Source organism: Micrasema longulum, unplaced genomic scaffold, assembly GCF_059751315.1.
Source record: "Micrasema longulum isolate JH-2025_06_02 unplaced genomic scaffold, ASM5975131v1 h1tg001021l, whole genome shotgun sequence".
NCBI classification, from domain to species: Eukaryota; Metazoa; Arthropoda; class Insecta; order Trichoptera; family Brachycentridae; genus Micrasema; species Micrasema longulum.
The window spans coordinates 673,977-694,154 of NW_028278209.1; the positions used below are offsets into that span (position 1 = coordinate 673,977).

A 20,178-nucleotide genomic window follows, 5' to 3' on the forward strand; every position below is an offset into this window, starting at 1 on the left:
TTATATTTTTTTATTGTCATATGGATTTTATTATCTAAGATTTAAATAACAAACACAACAATAAAACACAGAATCTGAATAATAATATATTGATACACTGTAAAAAATCTTATACACAAAAAATGTTGGTATAACCACAAGTATTTCATATGAAACACATTTTTTATGAAAATTATAGTTATTACATTTGTGCAAATTGAATCTGTAGACACGGGCAAATTCCAATAATATGCACATATTAATAACTTCTATATTGATATTTTAATTATATTTTATAGAATAATATGTGTAATATGTTTTCTTTCCATACCATTTTTTTAAGTACAAAGTTTGCCTACACATTATAAATAAATTACATAAAACATTTTTATAGTTTACAGAATTGACATTACATTCTTGATTGTAATAATAAATAACTTTTATGTTTGCACATTAGAGTATGAAAACCTGGGACAGAATTTTCCAGAAAAACAAGTTATTTAATACTGAAGTACGTAATACTCTTTACTTGGGGCCTAACATGTCCTCAGGTCGTACCCATTTGTCGAAATCTTCCGATGTGAGATAGTTCAGCTTCAGGGCGGCTTCTTTTAAGGTGGAGCCATCTTTATGGGCGGTCTTCGCAATCTTAGCAGACTAAAACAAAAAGAAAAAGATTTTTTTTTAATGTTCAGATGAAGAAATAAAATGATAAAATAAATTTGCATAAAAAATAAAAGATTTGATAAAAATGAAATTTTAGAATTCATTAGTGGGTAAATAATTTTTAATTTATCAAACACGTAAGCATTCTTATGTGTTAAAGCTGATGTTATGGCGTTCAGAATTAAGAAAAAATAATAATGAAAAAAGGGGTTTTGTTCAATAAATACAAGTTCAGTGAATATGAACGTAAAACGGAGCAAATTTTCCAGTATAAAAATTATACAGGATGATTGTAAATTCAACCTATTCCTCGGAAGTAGTTATACTAGTGGTCATACATATATGCATATGCAACAACTAATTTCCGTAATTTGAATCCAAAGTGTAAGGCATTTTTTTCAAGTAACTCAACGATCTTTGAAAATTAAAAACAAAATTCTGCCAGTCTTTCATTTCTGAGATGGGAATTTCGGGCATGCATTTTTAAAAGTAATCAATCATTTATCTTTGAGTACCCAAAATGGAGTAATTTTCTTACAATTGTTTGTTTCAGGTAACAAGTTCTAAAAAAGTCTTGAAACCACCATTACTCGGATTTAAAAGATGATAGTTTGTAATATTTTTAATAATTAATTACACATGTTATTTATTTTGGAATTTTTTGAGCTATTTATATATTCGTAAAAAGGGTTGTCGCCCTCGTGGCGTAATAGTCAGCGCGTTTGCCTGCCATGCAAGGGCTCTCTGGTTCGATTCCCGACATGGTTGATTCGAAATATTTATTCAAAAGGGTGTTTTCACACCAGAATATTTCATAGTCCCTGGACTGGTACCTAAAGCGTAAGACTGATAATCTTACCTTCATGTAACAAAAAATGATCAAGATACGCTGCGATTGGTGTACCAATGCAGTGCCTTATGCACCATTTGGTGCTGAAAGCGTGTTAATGAAGAAAAGTCAGACCGCATTTTACCTTGAGCCTTCTAAAATTATGTTATAACTCTTGCCAAAAGCGAATTTAGTCATTCTTTAATCGCCAGTCGTGTTTTGACGTTATCTAGACATTTAATTCGATACCAAAGTAAATATATAAAAAAATGCCCGATTGTGTCGTGAAAGCTTGCAAAAACTGTCTGTATAAAAGGAAAAATACTTTTCATTGATAAGTATGTACCTAGATACTTGTTTATGATTGAATTCCAGAACTAAAATTTATTAATATACCCGAACATTGGCTTGCCTGCTGGTTTAGCAATAGTTTTTCGTTTATTTTATTGGTTAAGAGGCCTCGTCGTACTCAAATCAAAATCGTGCAAAATTCACTGCTCTAGTGCCATAATCCATGGAGAAAATATGGGAATACGTGTTATTAAAGAAAAAACAGACTGCGTTTTACCCAGAGCCTTCAAAAATTTTGACACTCAACTCATGCCCAACGCGAATTTAGTCATTCTTAAGTAATAAAACAATAAGTCGAAACCAAAATAAATAAAATGAAAAATTACTGTGACTTGAAAGCGTGCAAAAACTGTCTGGATAAAAGGAAAAAGACTTTTTCATTGTTTTTCAAGTAGGTACCTAGATACTTGTTTATGACTCAAACAAATAAACCATCATGCTGCTTCGCCGTAAGGGTAGGCAGAGAGGATAGAACGCCACGTTATTCTATCTTTGCATACAGATCTCGCTTTCTATACATTCATACATCTTCTAATGCACGCGAGCAGATCATTCCAGCTTTTGACATGTCCATCTTTAAGTATTGGTTGGATTTGGTCATTCCATGTTTTTCTCGGTCTTCCTCTATTTCTGCATCCATCAACATTCGCATTATAAATATTTTTAGCCATTCTTTCACTGTTTATTCGCTCTACATGTCCAAACCAACGCATAGCTCCTTTCTTGATTTTGTCGATAATACTTATCTCAGCCTTACATAATGTACAGATCTCGACATTAGTGCATCTATCATACATAGTTTTACCACACATTCGCCTGAGATCGCATTTCGACAGCATTCAACCTAATTTCATCCCTGTTTTTCCATGTCCATACTTCGCTCCCATACATCAGAGTCGTGACCAGGACTTCATTGTGAACTGCTAATTTTGCCTCTTGTGACAAACATTTGCCAAGGTTGATTTAAGCGCACCGTTCACTCTGTTCCCAGCACTCATCCTTCTTTCAATATATTTCTCAGTCATTCCATCCCTAGTAAACATACTTCCCACATATACAAATTCCTCTACCCGTTTTAGTATAACCCCATTCACAATGATTTGTCATTTAGTCATATTTTCATTTCTTTAAAAAAAAACATTTAATTCGATTTATCGAGATCAAATAAAAATAATTATTATTCAATTAATGAATTAAAGTAGGTACCTAGGTACTTGTTAATGGTTGAATTCCAAAACATCAATGAATTATTTTGAAATATAAAATTCTTTTTGCGACTGTTAAACTCTGGTCTACTTACAAACAGAGGTGCATTTCATGTAAGAATCCATTTTTCAAAAATGTATTAAAAGTCAGTTAAAATTATTAAGGCATTACTAAAAATCCACTAAAAATAACTTAATATGGAGAAATTAAGAAACTGTAAGGAAATTATTCAATTTAGTATCCATTAAAAATAATTGCTGATTGTAAATGTTTAAAAACAAACTTTTTAATATACAAAAAAACAACATCCTCCAAATTTTTAAATATATGCTTCTAACTTTTTTTCTACTCAATATATTGAAGATGTTATTATTTGTAAACCTCGAGGACGTGAATTAGAAAATTTTGCAAAAACGTAAATCTGTCAAGCCATTTTCGAGTTTTTGCGAGACACAACACGGAGATTCATTTTTATATATATATAAGATGTATGTTTTGTGCAAAGTTTAATGTTTTGAATAAAAAATATTTTTACCTTGTCATAACCAATATGAGGGTTGAGCGCAGTTACCAACATAAGAGATTCATGCATAATCTTGGCAATGTTAGCTTCATTTGCAATAATTCCGTTGACGCAGTTTGTGGTAAAAGCATTGCAACTGTCACCTAAAACAAAATTACTGTACATAGAAAAAAATATACAGTAAAAACATTCAGACTGAAAATATTTTTTAATAAAGAGAAATAATATAATTTTATTAATAACAAGTAGAAGATTATAGGGTCTCACCAAGCAGTCTAATTGATTGAAGAACATTAGCTACGATCATGGGTTTGAATACGTTGAGTTCGAAATGCCCATTGGATCCTCCTATGGTACAGGCAACATGATTTCCCATAACCTGTGCAGCCACCATGGTAATTGCTTCACACTGAGTCGGGTTTACTTTGCCTGTAAATTACTAATAAATTAAAAAAATCAACTGTGCACAATAAAAGTTTTGACAAACAATGGTCAACCCAGCGATGTGATTTTAAAGAAAAATATGTTTACAATAAAAAGCACAATTCGGTTATTTTACAATCTGGAGATATTAGTCTATACTATGGTGGCCAAAGTTTTAACCACTACGGGCGGGCTTTAGAAATTTTTGGCGGCGGTCCACTAACACTGAAAATAGGAATTTAAAACCAAAAATAAGTTTAAATTGAAAATACATAAACATGGATTATACAAATTCAATATCAAGTTATTTTAATAACAGCAATTAATGATGACTTAAAACAAACATAAAAACAGTATTTTTTATTTATTTATTTATACTTTAACATTGTTTGTATTCTTTTTTTATACAGAATAATGTTCCCTCCCTGAAATAAATTATTTACATACTAACCGGGCATAATCGATGATCCAGGTTCATTTTCAGGCAAGCTTAATTCTCCGAGTCCACACCTGGGTCCAGAAGCCAGGAATCTGATATCATTAGCAATCTTCATTACAGAGCATGCCAAAACATTTAGAGCACCAGAAACTTCTACCATGGAGTCGTGGCAGGCCAATGCTTCAAACTTATTAGGGGCAGTCATGAAGGGAAGTCCTATCAAAATACAAAATTATCTTAGAATGCTATTAGAATAGACTAAATAAAAAGTTAAATATCAAGCAATAAATAATGTACATATTATATTACTAGAATAGATTCTATGGCTCACTAATGTAGAAACATTTTTATTTAAAAAAAAAATATATTTATTAAAATTTTTTGTTTTTTTTTTTACAGTATACATAAGAGGTAAAACAGAGTATTAAAAAATAAAGGATAATTACATAGAAACGAAATACATATTAACAGTAAAAATATTAAACAAAAAATCCCACAAAGGCATGGCCTGTTCGTGGGTATACAAGAAATGTTTATGAATTTTGCTCCAATAATAAATAGACAGTTTTAATATTTTTGTGTAACATAAAGAGAAAAGAAAATATTCTGTAAAAGATTCTTAGGTATTTCCTTGGAATTCAATACTTTATATTGCATGTAAAGATATAACTAGTAAAAAAAAAAAAACAAAAGGCTCAATGTTCTTGTTTTCTAAGAGTGGCATATAGAAATATGACTTTTATAAAATTAATATACAATGTATGGTTAAAATATCCATCCTTTTCTATGTTAAATTAAATTAAGTTTAATAAAGCTTTTTATGGATTTAACACTAATTTATTTTTTATTACTTCAGTGAAATAAAAGTGCATTTTAATGCAGAAAAAAATTTGATAAAAGATACAATTTTTTACAAACCCAGTCAGTTAATATTTAGAAAATATAAAAGAACTCCATTTCAAAATGAATACAGTGCAAGAATAATAAATATTACAACCATACGATCAAAAAACGTTTTTTTGTTTAACCTTTTTATTAATACGGGGGTCTTCCAAGAAACATGGAAGATGTCAAAAGTAACACCTATACACAAGAGTGGATCTAAGTTATCAGTAGAAAATTACAGACCTGTAGCTGTTCTTTCTGCACCAGCGAAGGTATTTGAAATTATCATATGTACAATCGTCACTTCCCGAGTAGAGACATTTATTATCGATGAACAACATAGGTTCAGGAAAGGCCACTCGGTTGAGACCAATCTAATGGTTTTCACAAACCACGTCTTGGAAGCTCTGGATGCAGGACATCAGGTAGACTGTTCATATAATGACTTCGCTAAGGCCTTTGATACTGTCGACCATGATGTCTTATTAAATAAGTTGTATGAGATCAGTTTTTCGGATGGTATGTTAAAACTAATGGTGAGCTACCTCCAAAATAGAAACCAATACGTCTCCTACGGTCTATTCACGTCAGAGTGTTTCTATACTTTCACGGGTGTCCCGCAAGGCTCTAACCTGGGTCTATTGTTGTTCTCAATTTTCATTAATAATATTAAAAATGCAATTTTGAACTCGAGATTTCTGTTATTTGCGGATGACTTAAAACTATTTTTAAACGTGACAACTTCTGACGATTTTCATTTTCTCCAAGCAGATATATCTAATATATCTGAATGGGAAAGGCGAAACAAACTTAGGTTAAATGTTCCCAAATGTTCGGTCACGTCCTTCACTAGGGCCGCTTTGCTACAAAATGAATGACGAGAATTTGATACGAACATCGAATGTTAAGGATCTGGGCGTTAAATTTGTGAGCACCCTGACATTTCATGAACACATAGACACAATCATTGGTAATGCATTGAAGATGTTTGGATTCGTTCTGCGTTTTGCCAGAATTATTTGAAAATACTTGCATACTAAGAACTCTTTACAACTGCTTGGTGCGAAGTAGGCTCGAGAGTGGCTCAATGATTTGGGGGCCACATGAACTGTAGTACTCTCTTATGATAGAGAAAATCCAAAAAAAGTTTCTTAGATAACTCTACATGAGAGAGTGCGGGTATTATCCTTGGCTCTACCGACTCTACCCGACCGAGTTTCTCTAGGGTATGCTTGGCTACAACAGTTTAGAGACTAGAAGGAATGTGTATTTGACTACATATTTTTATCGATTGTTGCGCGGTATGATCGATAATTCTGAGATTATGATGAGCATTGGTTTGTATGTTCCTGACACTTACCTAACACAGCGTCAGCATAGATTGTTTCACGTTCTGATATACAAGACCAACCTGCCGATGGTTATACCTATTGGAAGGGCAACCGCTATGCTGAACAACATCGCTCTGGATGTTGATCTGTTCCATGTATCCGTAGGGGTTTTCCGGAGCAGGATTCTCCTACTATTTTGACAAGAGTCTCTTTATGTATTTTTTGTCTTTTTATAATACGTATGTATTAAATTTTAGTTTGTAATGTATGTAATATTTAAAATAAATTAATTGAATTGAAAAACTGAATCCCAATTCAAGCATTGATATGGTTAAATAAATATCAAATTGAATACCTGTCAATTCTGATATCCTCTTGGCACATTTTTCTGCAAATCCTATTCTAGTGTTGAGACCAGTTCCGACAGCAGTTCCTCCCAAAGCGAGATGATAGAGACGTGGAAGTGTTGCATTCACCCGCTCGATTGCTAATTCTACCTGCCGCGAGTAGCCACTAAACTCCTGGCCCAGAGTAAGAGGTACGGCATCCTGGGTGTGTGTTCTAGAAATTTAATTACAAAATTTGAAAATCAACAAAGACAACATCTACAGTATGATGTATCGTTCAGAAAAAGTTATAGACAACACACAACACAACACAATATTTCAGTATACCTGAAGTGTAAGACTGATCATTTTACCTTCTTATAAGTATTCGACGTACACTGAATTTGGTGTTTCAATGTAGTGCCCTACCTACCATCGCACAATGGACGGCCCGTAGGCATATCATATCCCTATAGGTTTTGATGTCATACAACATTTTAAGTAATAATAACAGTGACTAATAGTCAAACTTTCATAAACTACAAATACTTTTAAAATTATGATTCAGATTTACCTTCTTTGCATTCAATGTGAGTACACCGGGAACATTTAATTAGCACTATCAGTGAGTCATTCCTGTCACTAATTGTTTTACTGTCAATTCTTAGAGATTCGGTGTTTGTTGTGAATCCAGGAACATGGCATGTATATACTTAATATTAAAATTTATTTTCAGTTATAAAACTGTTTATTTTTAAATATACATAGGTACATGCTACAGAGGGCCTAATTTGAGTAAGTTTTTACATTAAAAGTAACCTGAAGCCACTATCGAGATGTACTGAAATAATATTCTTAACCTTCATTGACCACAAGTAAAAACAACAATTGGTTCATGGGCTTGCTAAAATGTTTTCCATCTCTGTTGTTGTAAACATCAATATTTATTAATAAAGAGCCTTACATATTTTTATTTATTTATTTATACAAAAATTAAAAAAATAGCATCCCAAACTCCAAATAATTTCTCCAGAATATCCTCTGATTTTACTAATGTCCGTACAATCAAAGCTCTTTATTGCTCAACTGTTCGCCCTCTTCTTGAATATGCCTCAGTGGTCTGGTCTCCATTCTATGTCAATCGCATAAATCACATTGAATCAGTCCAACATCGCTTGCTTCGAAAAATAGCGTGGATGCTTGGACTAGAGAGAGATAATTATTCTTATGCTGAAATAGATTCAATGTTAAATATTTCTAGTCTACAAAAACGTAGAACTAATATTGACTCCATATATATGTTCGGCATACTAAATGGTATAATCGATGTTCCATCATTACTGGGACAAGTAAAATTCAATATTCCGACTCGTAGATTGAGAAACAATGAAGTACTGTTCATCGATCAGCATAGAACAAACTATGGCCTAAATTCTCCAATGACCCGCCTTTGTCGTATTGTTAACTCAAGACAGGATCTGGACTTTTTTGGTTTAAGTTTACAACGATTTAAACGAGCACTAAATAAATAGTTTAGATCTTGTCTCGATGTCCCTTATGTTTGTCAATGCTTCTTTCTTTTTTCTTTAAATGTTTTAAACTATTCTTTTATTGTAATATTTAAACCTTATAAATTGTATACATGGACAATGTCCGTTAATAAATAAATAAATAAATAAATAATTTGCTTATATTATTTTTTATCTCTTAGTCATCTAATACCTCATGTATGTTATACTGATGTGTTAAATATACTATATATCTCCAAAAAAAGTAGGTTTTCATTAAAAAGGCCTATTATTATAAAAATTAGACATATTATGATACAAAAAAAAACATGCTTAGTGATTTTTTTTAAATTTTAAACTTTATATAATACACATTTATACAATAATTGAACTTTTTCTAGTTTATTGTATTTAACAACTTTAGTAACCTAATACACAATCCTAATTGGTTAAAATAATTCCTACTCAAACAAGTGTTTATGTCAGACCCTTGTATGGAGTGTGGTGCGGATAAGAATTAATATGGATTATTTTACAATAATTTTACCTGCCAATTTTAATAATTTTGCTGAAATCCTTTGACTTTTTATCGAGAGCACAATGCAGGTTTTTGAGTGCCGGTAGTAGTCTTTGATTGATCTCCATGGCCACGGCAATGTGCATGGCGGTTGGGAAGGTATCGTTGGAACTCTGAGACTTGTTGACGTGGTCATTTGGATGTACTGGCGTCTTAGAGCCCAGTTCTCCCCCTAGTGCTTCAATAGCTCTATTAGCAATAACCTAGAAAACAATAGATCTTTGAAATTCTTAAACAGAGACATCCATCAGTACAACACTAACTTGTGGAACTAAATTCACATAGGAGTTGTGAAATCAACAAAGTTTATATTAAATCCTCACATCGCTTGGTATTTAGAGAAAATTCCTACACCCGCGATAACTCATGCAAACTTTACAGCGAAGACCACTCCCGATATACTCAGGTGAAAATAAATAATGCTACAAACCACAATGTTTTTTTTTCAAGCTAAATATTTGTATTTATAAGGCATTCAATTAATTATGATGAATAAAAATTAATATTTATATTTATTTCTTGACTCCCCACTATGCACCATAATAAAATACCTTTTAGCCCAATTTTGTGCCCGAAATGGTTTTATGAAGGATGCATAGGTTCAGTAAAAAAAATATTCATAAAAAAATAAATATTTTATATTTTTTAATGATCACTGAAGCGGTTAAATTATTTAAAATATTTTATTAATTTGTTGTAACAGAGAAAGAAAACATTTTTGAGAAGGGAATATGGAAGTCTAGGCATTTACATGATCTGTCATCGGATGGTATAAGTGGTCACTTAATACACTGTGTAACATTTCACCATTCTTCCTATGTTTAAACATCTACATTTCCTCGACTCTTCCATATATTGACTTTTGTGAAGTAAAAGAGCTGAAACCTTTATTGATGTGGGTGGGATTCATCTGACTGAATTGTTTCACCTACTAGCCTGGAAACAACTTCAATTTATATACTTCTTGGGGAGTAGACCCAGCCTGTCTACAAACATTTGGACATACTAAAAGCGTTGTTATTAAACTAACTAGTATAAGCTATTTCAAATTTAGAATACAACAATAGAAGTTAATGATACATAATTACTTATATTTATTAAAGACTATGATTGTAGATAATAGAAATCTACTGATAATCAAAATATATGGTTAGTGAAATTTAAATATAAGTTTGTCATATTTTTAAAAAGTGAATAACACCACTATATGGCAATAAACTGGAAAAAAAAAGAAATATTGTAAAGTGTGGCCGCAGAATGGGAAATCCCGGTCACGGTCATTCATGTAATTCATGTTTTATTATTTAAATTTATTTCAACAGAGAGGGAAAAAGTTTTCGAGAAGAAATTTGGAAGTCTAGGCATTTACAGGGCTTATGACCTGTCATTGGCTGGTTTAAGTGGCCACTTTACACACTTAATTCATACAAAGATACATAAAAATAATAATGTATCCCTGATGAGGCCAAGAGCCCTGTGTTGAGTTGGGATAGTGGAAAGTGGAAGAATACCAAAATAAAAATGACATAAACACCAATTTTAATCAACATCTGGATAACACGATTAACAGCATATAAATCTATGCAATATCTCGCAGCAGTGAATTAATTAATAGCAAAATAATACCTCATTAGTATTCATATTGGTTTGAGTGCCTGATCCAGTTTGCCAAATGACGAGGGGGAAATGATCCTTATATAGTTCACCGGAAATTACATCATCCGCAGCTTTGGAGATGGCACAGGCTAAAAACATAGGGGAGAAATATTTTACTTTTCATGGTTAAAAAACTTCAGACATTATTGCTTCTTAATATAATAAACCAGCTTATATCTTATGTGTGTTTTGTTGCTGACCCAACTAAGGCCTTTGACAGAGGTCTCAAAAATAGGAAATGATAAATCAAAATAAATCTCAGCTGCAGTAGACATCAGACAGCTTGAGCCCTTTTTTATTCAATATCTTTATGGATAAGAAAATCGAGAATGTTAACTCTTGAGTGGCTATGGTGTAACACGAGGCTACATAGGATACAAGAATTGGTATATCTCTCTTATTTATTTAAATGATGGAGTTCTATGTAATCTTCAAATGGACATTTTCACACCAGATTTGGAAAGTAAAATTTGTATAAATATGCTGGATTTTAATATAAAAAATATTTATCCTTGCTATGCGAAGAATAATTATACGAATGAAAGTGATTCTAATACCACAATAAATCTGTTTTACTATGTAAGAAAGAGCACGAGAATAGAACTTGTAACAAGGAAGACAGAGACGCTGTTCTGTGGCTGATGTTTGTGTGAAAGAGACAAAACAAAAGAAGAAATTCGTTATTGGCAGTGAACAGGAGTGCACGCTAGTTAAATGACCGGTGAATTTATGATTGATAATTTATTTTGCTATAACTGGCCTAAGTAATAATACAATTTTTATAAATTATGGAATAGGAATTATTTGTCAGTATGTCTCTATGTTTTTTCTTCAAATATCTGAACTTCAGAACATTCTGTCTTTTTCTAGAGGTAACACGGTATTACATCTTCTTCATCATTTTTTTTTACCACAGGCCTTTAAAAGTTAAACCAATGGAGCTGGGATATACCATAAGAGAGAAATATATATATATATTTATAATGTTTTGCAGATAGTGCTGTCCTAAAAGAAGACTCAGAAAATGATCTCTAGAGAGAAAATCTCCATAGATAAAACAAAGAGCATCGTAGCCTCAAGACAGCCATTACGATGCAAATTTGCAATAGATAATAAAACAATAGGGCAAGTAATGCGTTTTAAGTACTTAGGTGCTGATATATACTGCAGCAATGATCTCTGTGAAGAAATTAAGTAAGTTAAATAAAAATATACAAAACATATATGTACTTAAAAAACACCTAAATAAATTAGTTCTTACAGCCCGTGTGACAAGTGATATGTGATGTTATTTTATCGACTTTTTATTTAAACTATTGTGTTATTATATATAATATCTCCTCATATCAGCACTTTTGCTGATTGGGAATATTTCATACAAATAAAATATGTAATGTAATGTAAAAAAAAAAAAAATGTAATTTGTAAAGTTTAAAAACCTTATATTTTGTCATAAATAAATAAATTAAGTAAGGAAACGAAGCCCCCGTTGTGGCTGGATGCTTGAGAAATGCTGTGAAGAGAAACAAACATATGCCTTAGACCTATCGAACAAAGTGCAACACCACAGGAACGAAAAGCCTTCTAAGAACCGTCGCGCTACAGAGAAGATCAAGAAGATATTTCTAGAGAAACCACGTGGAGAGAGCAGATTTGAAAAAAAAAGAGTGATGAGCATAGTAGGAGATGCGATACCAGTTGGCAGCAGACGCCCTGGAAGACCACCAAAAAGATGGCGGGACAGTTGGACATCCGCATCTCAGGCAAAGGCTCTGAGTAATAACATGACGCAGTCCTAGAGAAAGCAGAAAAAGAAGACTACTATTTAACAAAGTAAAACGTAAAACTTTTTTTTTTAATTGCGTTATTTTGATGCATCCATGATTTTTAAATCTCCGCTTTCATTTTTACTTGTGATATTGCTCTATGTTCCTAGGAAAACAACTAGTAAAGCTGTTTCAGGAAACACGTGGGTTTTTTTCTACTGAATTACGTGTATTAAAAATGTTTTTACTTATCAATGTTTTACATACAGTTTAGAGAAGTTTTGCGGTACAATTAAATGTTTGGATTTTAAAATACAATTTCAGATGGCTCAAAATTTTCTCAGTCCATACAATAACCGAATGAAAAACATACCAATTTTTTTATCCAGGCCAAACTCAATGTTAACTTCAGCAGCTGCTTTCTTCAAAATTCCCATAGCAACTATAACAGGGTACTGAAACAGAAACATTAAAATAAGTTTATTTTAAAGAGTGCTTGTAACATGAATTGCGGCTTGTGATGTATAATAAACAGAAACATCATTCCCTTGAAAACTGTATCTTAAATTTGTCAGATATTGCATTGCTCCCGACAATTTTTAAAAAAGAGAACAAATCACAATATACATGCACACATTCAAGTGGGAAGAGATATACAATACATCCATATTTCCTTAGTTCATATTTCTGTGTAACTCGTTACCATAACTATAACACCGGATATCAGTGTTATTATTTATATACTTTAAAATCATGAAAAATGTACTTAAAAACATCACAATTCAATATAAAGCAATTTTGTTTTTTTTAGAAAACATTTTGAGTAAAAGCATTGTGTTATTTTTTTCTATTTTTTATTTATTTATTTTATTTATTTATTTTATTTATTTAATTTTACAATACGCCCAAGGGCATTTACAAAAAATATACAGGTAAGTACAAACATAGTGAGTAAAAATTTCAAAGATAAACAACGCCTTTTTGTATACATGTAGAAACAATAAAAAGCATACTGCCATGCAAAATAAAAAGTGAAACTTTACATAGTAAAAAAGAAAAAAAATTTAAATGGATACAAGAAAAGTAATTGAATTAAAAAGCAAATTGTAAATAACTTGTAAAGAATTCAAACAAAAAAATAAATACATTTACATATACTTATAAGTATAAAAAAAATGGTATCAACAAATTATTGTTAAAAACAATTAATAAAAATTAGTTTACAGTAAGTATATATAAGATAATAACATAATATCTGGTACAAAAAAATATTTGATACATCAATTTCAGAAAAAGATAATAATAAATAATAATACACATCAAAAACAGAGAAAGAATTGTATGAAAAAGAAAGTTTTATTACGACATTAATAATTAGTTTCAAACAGTGCATTTAAGAACGTTTTAAAATTGATAATTGTCGTATTAAAAATGTCTATTTCACAATGGTTACATATTTATTACAGTTACTTACATTTAGTTATATTTACAATAGGTTTAATGAGTAGTAAAAGTATAAATACATATGTTTAGTTTTTTGCTGGTGAGTCATCTAAACTGCCGAACTAGGGATAGCTTCCCCATTATAAGACAGTATATTTTTTAGAATCTGTTATTTTTGTCATAATTATTTTACACCTTAGTTTTTTTTTTATACTTTTTGTTAGTTTTTCAATTTTTATTATTAATATTCAGAAGGAAATTAAATTAATATATAATGTAGAATAACAAATGTAAAATAAAATAAAAAAATAAAAATGATAAACCGTTTTAAACTTGAGTAAAATTGTGTAGTAATAAATTAGGCAAAGGTTTATTAAATTCATATCAAAATTTAGACTTAAAGTTAAGACACATGTGTCAAACTCTTTAATTTAAGAATATTCTTGTGTGCCCTACTTTCAGATTTCCAGTTATATTAGGGTTAATATGGTATATAATTATTTAATTCCATATTAAAATAATACTAAGAGTCCCAACACAGACATCTACTGAATAAATATTCCACAAATCACAACTTATGACACCAAAGTCATTATATGCTAAAGCAATACTCACTTACAGATTCAAAAACTATTCTTATTTAAATGAAAGACATAACCCCATCAATATAACACATAAAAATAATAAAGTCACTTGATCCTTAACACAAAGACAACTTAAACAAATACAAACTAATACCATTTTCGGCCAAAATGATTTCGAGCATTATGCAATTAAAATCTATAACTCCCACTGTCCACTAAAACAATTAGTAATGAGAAAATGTTCAAAAAGACTATAAAAAAATGGATAGTGAAGCTTGGTAGAAGTAAAATGGATTATCTCATTCGCCCAAACCAATATTGAATCACCTGCTCCACAAATTTATAGTTTATATTATGTCTTTGTTCTATCATTTTGCGTTTAATAATATAGGTATACATAAATTAAAAACTGTCTGAACATTTTGTTATTTCTCTATATATTTAGTCTTCTTTGTATATTCTCACATGTAAAAAAAAATATATTGTTAAGTGTCCTCGGCACGGGTAACCCCAGTGAGGTCACATTACTTTTCTAATTAATTATTGTTTATAATGTGAAAAAAAAAAAAATGAATTGCATTATCGAATGAAACTATTTAATACATGTGTTCTGTTTTTCACAGCAATGCAAATAAAGCATTTCCTCATCCATCCGCTTGTAAGGTGTCTATTTAATTATATATCATTGGATGATCAACATAAAGTTCTACAAGTTATTAACCAATTCATACCTTTGTATCAAATTCATAATTAAGAAACATTTACATTTAATTACTTACAGGCATTCTCTCTGAATCTCCGCCAATGGGAAAATTCATAACGGATCGAAGAGTTTGGGCTCCATAGTATTTATCTCCTTCCACTTCTAATTCTCCAAACGTATCGGATTCCTTTCGGACAGATTTGTTGCCAGACACCTAAAAAATAGAAATGATTTGATTAAATTCAATTTGATATATAGAAGGTAGGTTAGTAACAGAGAGAAATAAAAATACAGAAAAAAGCATACGATTTTTATAATCGACATGATGACCTTAAACATCTGTTATAACATTGATCAACATTGATTAACTTCAAAATAATTTTAAAATAATACTGAATAATGCATTCTGACTGCCTAAAATAATAATTTGATATTGGAATATTCAATCAATTTTTGTGGTTCATTTATTTTTAGGGTGACGAATTTTGGGGTAGGTATTTATTATAATTATAATTGTATGTATTGTAATAGTTTTTTATTTGAGTAGATAAATATTAAATTGCTACAAGTGTATTAATTAAGAAGTTATAAATCATTTTTAATAACTGGAGGTTAAAAAATATATGAAGGGTACTAAAAATAATTTTATTAAAACTATTTTTGGGTCATTAATTTAAAACAAAATATTTTTTATTATTTATTTTTTAATAAATTCAATGTGGGTCATACCACTTTATTTATATAAGTTTTCATCATAAGCTATAAATACATGAATGACGAAATTTTAAAATTGTAGAATAATACAGAGTATGGGTCATAATTCTTTTAAAGAGTGTAAAAAAACATTCCATCCCAAATTGGTTTAGGTAGTAAAAAGAGGATGTGTATTAAATAATAATAGTGTATATTGTATATTATGTAAATACTTATGCATCTACATACCACATACAAAGAATACTACTTTTTATGTTAAGATTTTTTTAAAAAGAGTATTGAAGTAAGAGACAGACAATTATTGTTTTTTGTGTTAGCCATTGCAAAAATACGTGACTGTATATCACGAAGCTAGTATTTAAAAAAAAAATGTCTACAACATGATGTAAAATAATGAAAATGAGGTACCCAGTTTTTTATTAGTTAAAAAAAAAAATATCTTACTATTACATGAATGTAAGGTCATCAGTCTTATGCTTCAGGTGCCAGTCCGGGGACTAGGAAACATTGTAATGGAAAAAATAATTTTAAAATGAATTTCACAGGAGTCGAACCCACGATCTCATGTATGGTAGGCAAACAAGTTTATCATTGGACCACGAAGCGGACAAACCCTTTCTCTCTCTTTCCACAGGCAGGCAGTCACCTAAAATTGCTATATTTTTAGGTCCGGCAGACACAAAATGGTTACGTTGATAAAAAACTCTAAACAAAAAAAAACGCAACTTTCAATATCGCTTAGATCATAGCATGTTGCGACTTCGTTTCGTGAAAGTTAAAATATTCGTTTGTAGGTCGTAGTGCGTACAATTATGCTAAAATTGAGTTTGTACAAATATTTTCGAACGAAAACTCTTGTGCATAGCTACTAGGCCGATATTATCATATTTTGGGTAAAGGTCTCAACAAAGAAATAAAAAACATGATAGGGTATTTTTACGATTTGAAAAAATTAATAAACAAAAAATTATGATGGAAAACGGTATTATTGCAAATTTAGAATTACCCAAAAACGATTCGCACCCTATGGGACAAACGGCACGTATTACGTTACCGCGCTATACTTATACCCAATGTTTTTAGAAGCGCACTCGGCGGGCATGATGTGTGACGCCAAAACGACGTGACGCCAACTGCGAGCCGTTTTGTTATAGTTATATAATCAGAATCGTAAAAATCCGCTTTTAATATTAAATATATGAACAATGTTATTCAAGATTTGTAAATATATACCCTATTTTTTTCAAGATTATAACGTGCAAAGCACAAGTAAAAAGATAAATATTATCAAAGTCAAACACTAACCTTTTCTGTAAACAGATTTATCATTGAACCATAAACGGATCATACCTACTCGTATATAATGCAATTTATGCTAACATTGCTGACACAGTTTTGACCCTTCATTCATTCATTTACATCCGTACCTACCGAAATTATCTCTATTTTTTCTGCTCATGTTAGTATCCAGCATTATAGAGATAAGTCCGTTTTTTAGTTTGACAGCTGGCGCTGGTTGGATTTTGTTTCGGAGCAAATTCCTGACGTTATTATAAATTATACTTAAACCAAACTAAATACTGTGGGCCTTACTCATTAACTTGGTATTACCCAGGCATAGTGGTAGAATACGGATGGGAATACCACCCTGATTGTATTCCTATCCTTATTCTAACACTTTGCCTAGGCGTAACTTTATACCAGGTTTATAAGTAAGGCCATATTATATTTTATCTAGGATATTGGAGCACTGACTTTGTGGATCATAGTTATATTTTTGAGAAATAAATAAAATAACTTTGTTTTATGAACCACTTTTTATTGACACAACCGACTAGTTTCGGCAACTACACGTTGCCAGCTTCAGGGTTATTTAACAACTAAACCATTTTTTTTAGATTTATAAAAGTCCAGAAACCGGATACGCGCATCAAACTAAAACCGACTAAACTACTCATAAATGAGAAGTTTTACGTTTTGGCCATAACTTATTCTGTAGACGTCGCTTAGTATGCAACTGCCGATTTAAATTAAATTATGCTATGTTATGTCGTTTGTAAATGCCAAAATACTGCTAGGATTAAATGGGAATAGGGTGGAATCACATTCCACGTGTTAGTAGCGAATTCATAAATAATGTTATTCAAGAATTCGATTACTTTACCGTCTGTCAGATTGTTAAATAATCAAGGTAGACATTTTGTTAGTATTGCCAGAGTAGTTGTTTTTTTTTACTCGGCTTTCTATTAATAAACCTTAGTATAGTATTAAACGGTATTAATTTACTAAATAACAAAATTATTATTTAATGATTTTTTTTATGTGTGCCGAATAAAAGTACCTGTTTTTTTTTATAGTCCAGACAGTAAAATATTTTTAGTGGTAAAACCTAACATTACAAAAAATTCTCTTATATTTGTGTTATGATAATAAATTGTTTGCGGTCTGGTAACATTACGCAGCCACTTTACGCATGCGCGCAGGCAGGATGTCCGACCTTTAAACACAGTGAGATGTATGCTAACATGATTTTACGCGCCTTCTGGTATATTATAACTCTATGAACTAAACATACATAATATATATGTATAAAGGTAACAGTGAACAGATTAGTGGTTGTCGATAAGGATAGAGGAAGGGGTAATTGTGTTTATGGTGGGCTAGAGATAGGGGAGGGGGTAATTGTGTTAAAGGTAATATTAAAAAATAAAATATTAAAAACAGGGCTTCGGCTCAAGTTAAATTGATTATTTATAAAATTAAAGAATTTCCAAATTATTTAGTATCATTGTTTAAATGCAATATTTCGATTCCGTCTTCAAAATAAAAGGAAGGTTATGTGTCCAAATATGGTCAGAAAATTCCGAAAAATTGTTATTGCTGAGACATCTCATGTGTTTGCAATTTGTCATGCAATTTGACATCTTGCCGAAACTAGTCGGTTGTGTCAATAAAAAGTGGTTCATAAAACAGAGGTTTTATTTATCTCTCAAAAATAAATAAATATATTTGACTAAAATTAAACTAATGTGATCGAATAAGCGTATCGAGCAACGATGGCCAAAACATCATAACCGAAAAAAACAATATTTTACCAGAAAACACTTTTTCCACTAAATTAACAATGACTACAGTTTGAGACTAAAACTGTGTTTAGAATATTTATTTTATTGATGATGATGTTTTGGCTAAAACATGTTTCATGAAATTTGTCGGCTTATTATTAGTTTGAGACCCATTGTATGTTAAATAATTTCTGAAGTATAAAAGAAAAATACCAAAAAATATCAAATAACTCAAGTAGAAACATACATAATCCCATCCCAAAAAAAAGATTTGTCCCCCTTTCGTACATATCTCTCCAAATACATAAAGGGCCTTGCTCATAAACTTAGTATTAAGTTACGCGTAGGCATAGTGGTAGTATTCGGAGAGGAATACCATCCTTATTATAGGATGGGAATACAATCCTTATTCTACCACTATGCCTAGGCGTAACTTTATACCAGGTTTATAAGTAAGGCCCAAAACGTACTAACGTTATGTACGGACATTATTCTTAAAGGGAAAAAATATTTGCGTTCTTATTATTTATTCGGCCTCTTGGTGTAATGGTCAGCACGTTTTCCTACCATGCAAGAGGTCTCGGGTTCGATTCCCGACATGGTTAATTTGAAATATTTATTTAAAAGGGTGTTTTTACACTAGAATATTTCATAGTCCCTGGACTGGTACCTGAAGCGTAAGACTCAGCATCTTACCTTCATGTAACAAAAATGATCAAGATACGCATAAATTGGTGTACCAATGCAGCGCCCTATGCACCATTAGGCGCGGAAAGGGATTTTTAAAAAAATTGATTCAAATATTTCAACATGAAAGTCTTGAAACTATGAAAGCCGTAAATAAGCACGCTAAAAATGGGAATCAGGTTGTGGTACAGAGGGGTTCGAACCTTAAAACTCCACGAAACCGCGAAACTAAAACGGGCCTAAACTCTAAGGTAAATACAATAATGGATGCATATTATGCTCCTAAAGTGGCGATGCTCATAATTCATAATATATTCATGGAAAATTGGATTAATCTACTTAATTACGAGGGTTGCTACTTCAGTTTAGAGATATGGCAACACCAGTGTAAATATGTCAAATCTGACATTGCCATCGTAAAGATGGCCATTTTTAATGGTAAATGCACTCCGAACGTTTTGTCATACGAGTGATATGTGTGTTGTTTACAGATACTTGAAAAATTAATTTTGTTAAA

At 31.1% G+C, this 20,178-nt stretch overlaps 1 protein-coding gene across 3 annotated transcripts in view; it reads right to left on the minus strand.

The window, feature by feature from the left end:
• LOC148277515 (fumarate hydratase, mitochondrial-like) overlaps positions 1–20,178 on the minus strand; it is a 33,843-nt gene continuing 13,665 nt past the window's right edge. For 2 of the 3 annotated variants that reach the window (XM_088232796.1, XM_088232798.1), the window contains exons 2-10: positions 15,272–15,409; positions 12,839–12,920; positions 10,670–10,788; positions 9,014–9,246; positions 6,988–7,193; positions 4,429–4,632; positions 3,822–3,983; positions 3,567–3,697; positions 1–636 (exon numbers count right to left, since the gene is read on the minus strand). In XM_088232796.1, the coding sequence (XP_088088922.1) occupies positions 505–636; positions 3,567–3,697; positions 3,822–3,983; positions 4,429–4,632; positions 6,988–7,193; positions 9,014–9,246; positions 10,670–10,788; positions 12,839–12,920; positions 15,272–15,409 (1,407 nt within the window). In that variant the 3' untranslated portion in view covers positions 1–504. Of the gene's footprint in view, positions 637–3,566; positions 3,698–3,821; positions 3,984–4,428; positions 4,633–6,987; positions 7,194–9,013; positions 9,247–10,669; positions 10,789–12,838; positions 12,921–15,271; positions 15,410–15,501; positions 15,624–20,178 lie in introns of those variants that run through there. The other variant, XM_088232797.1, reaches the window with a different exon arrangement.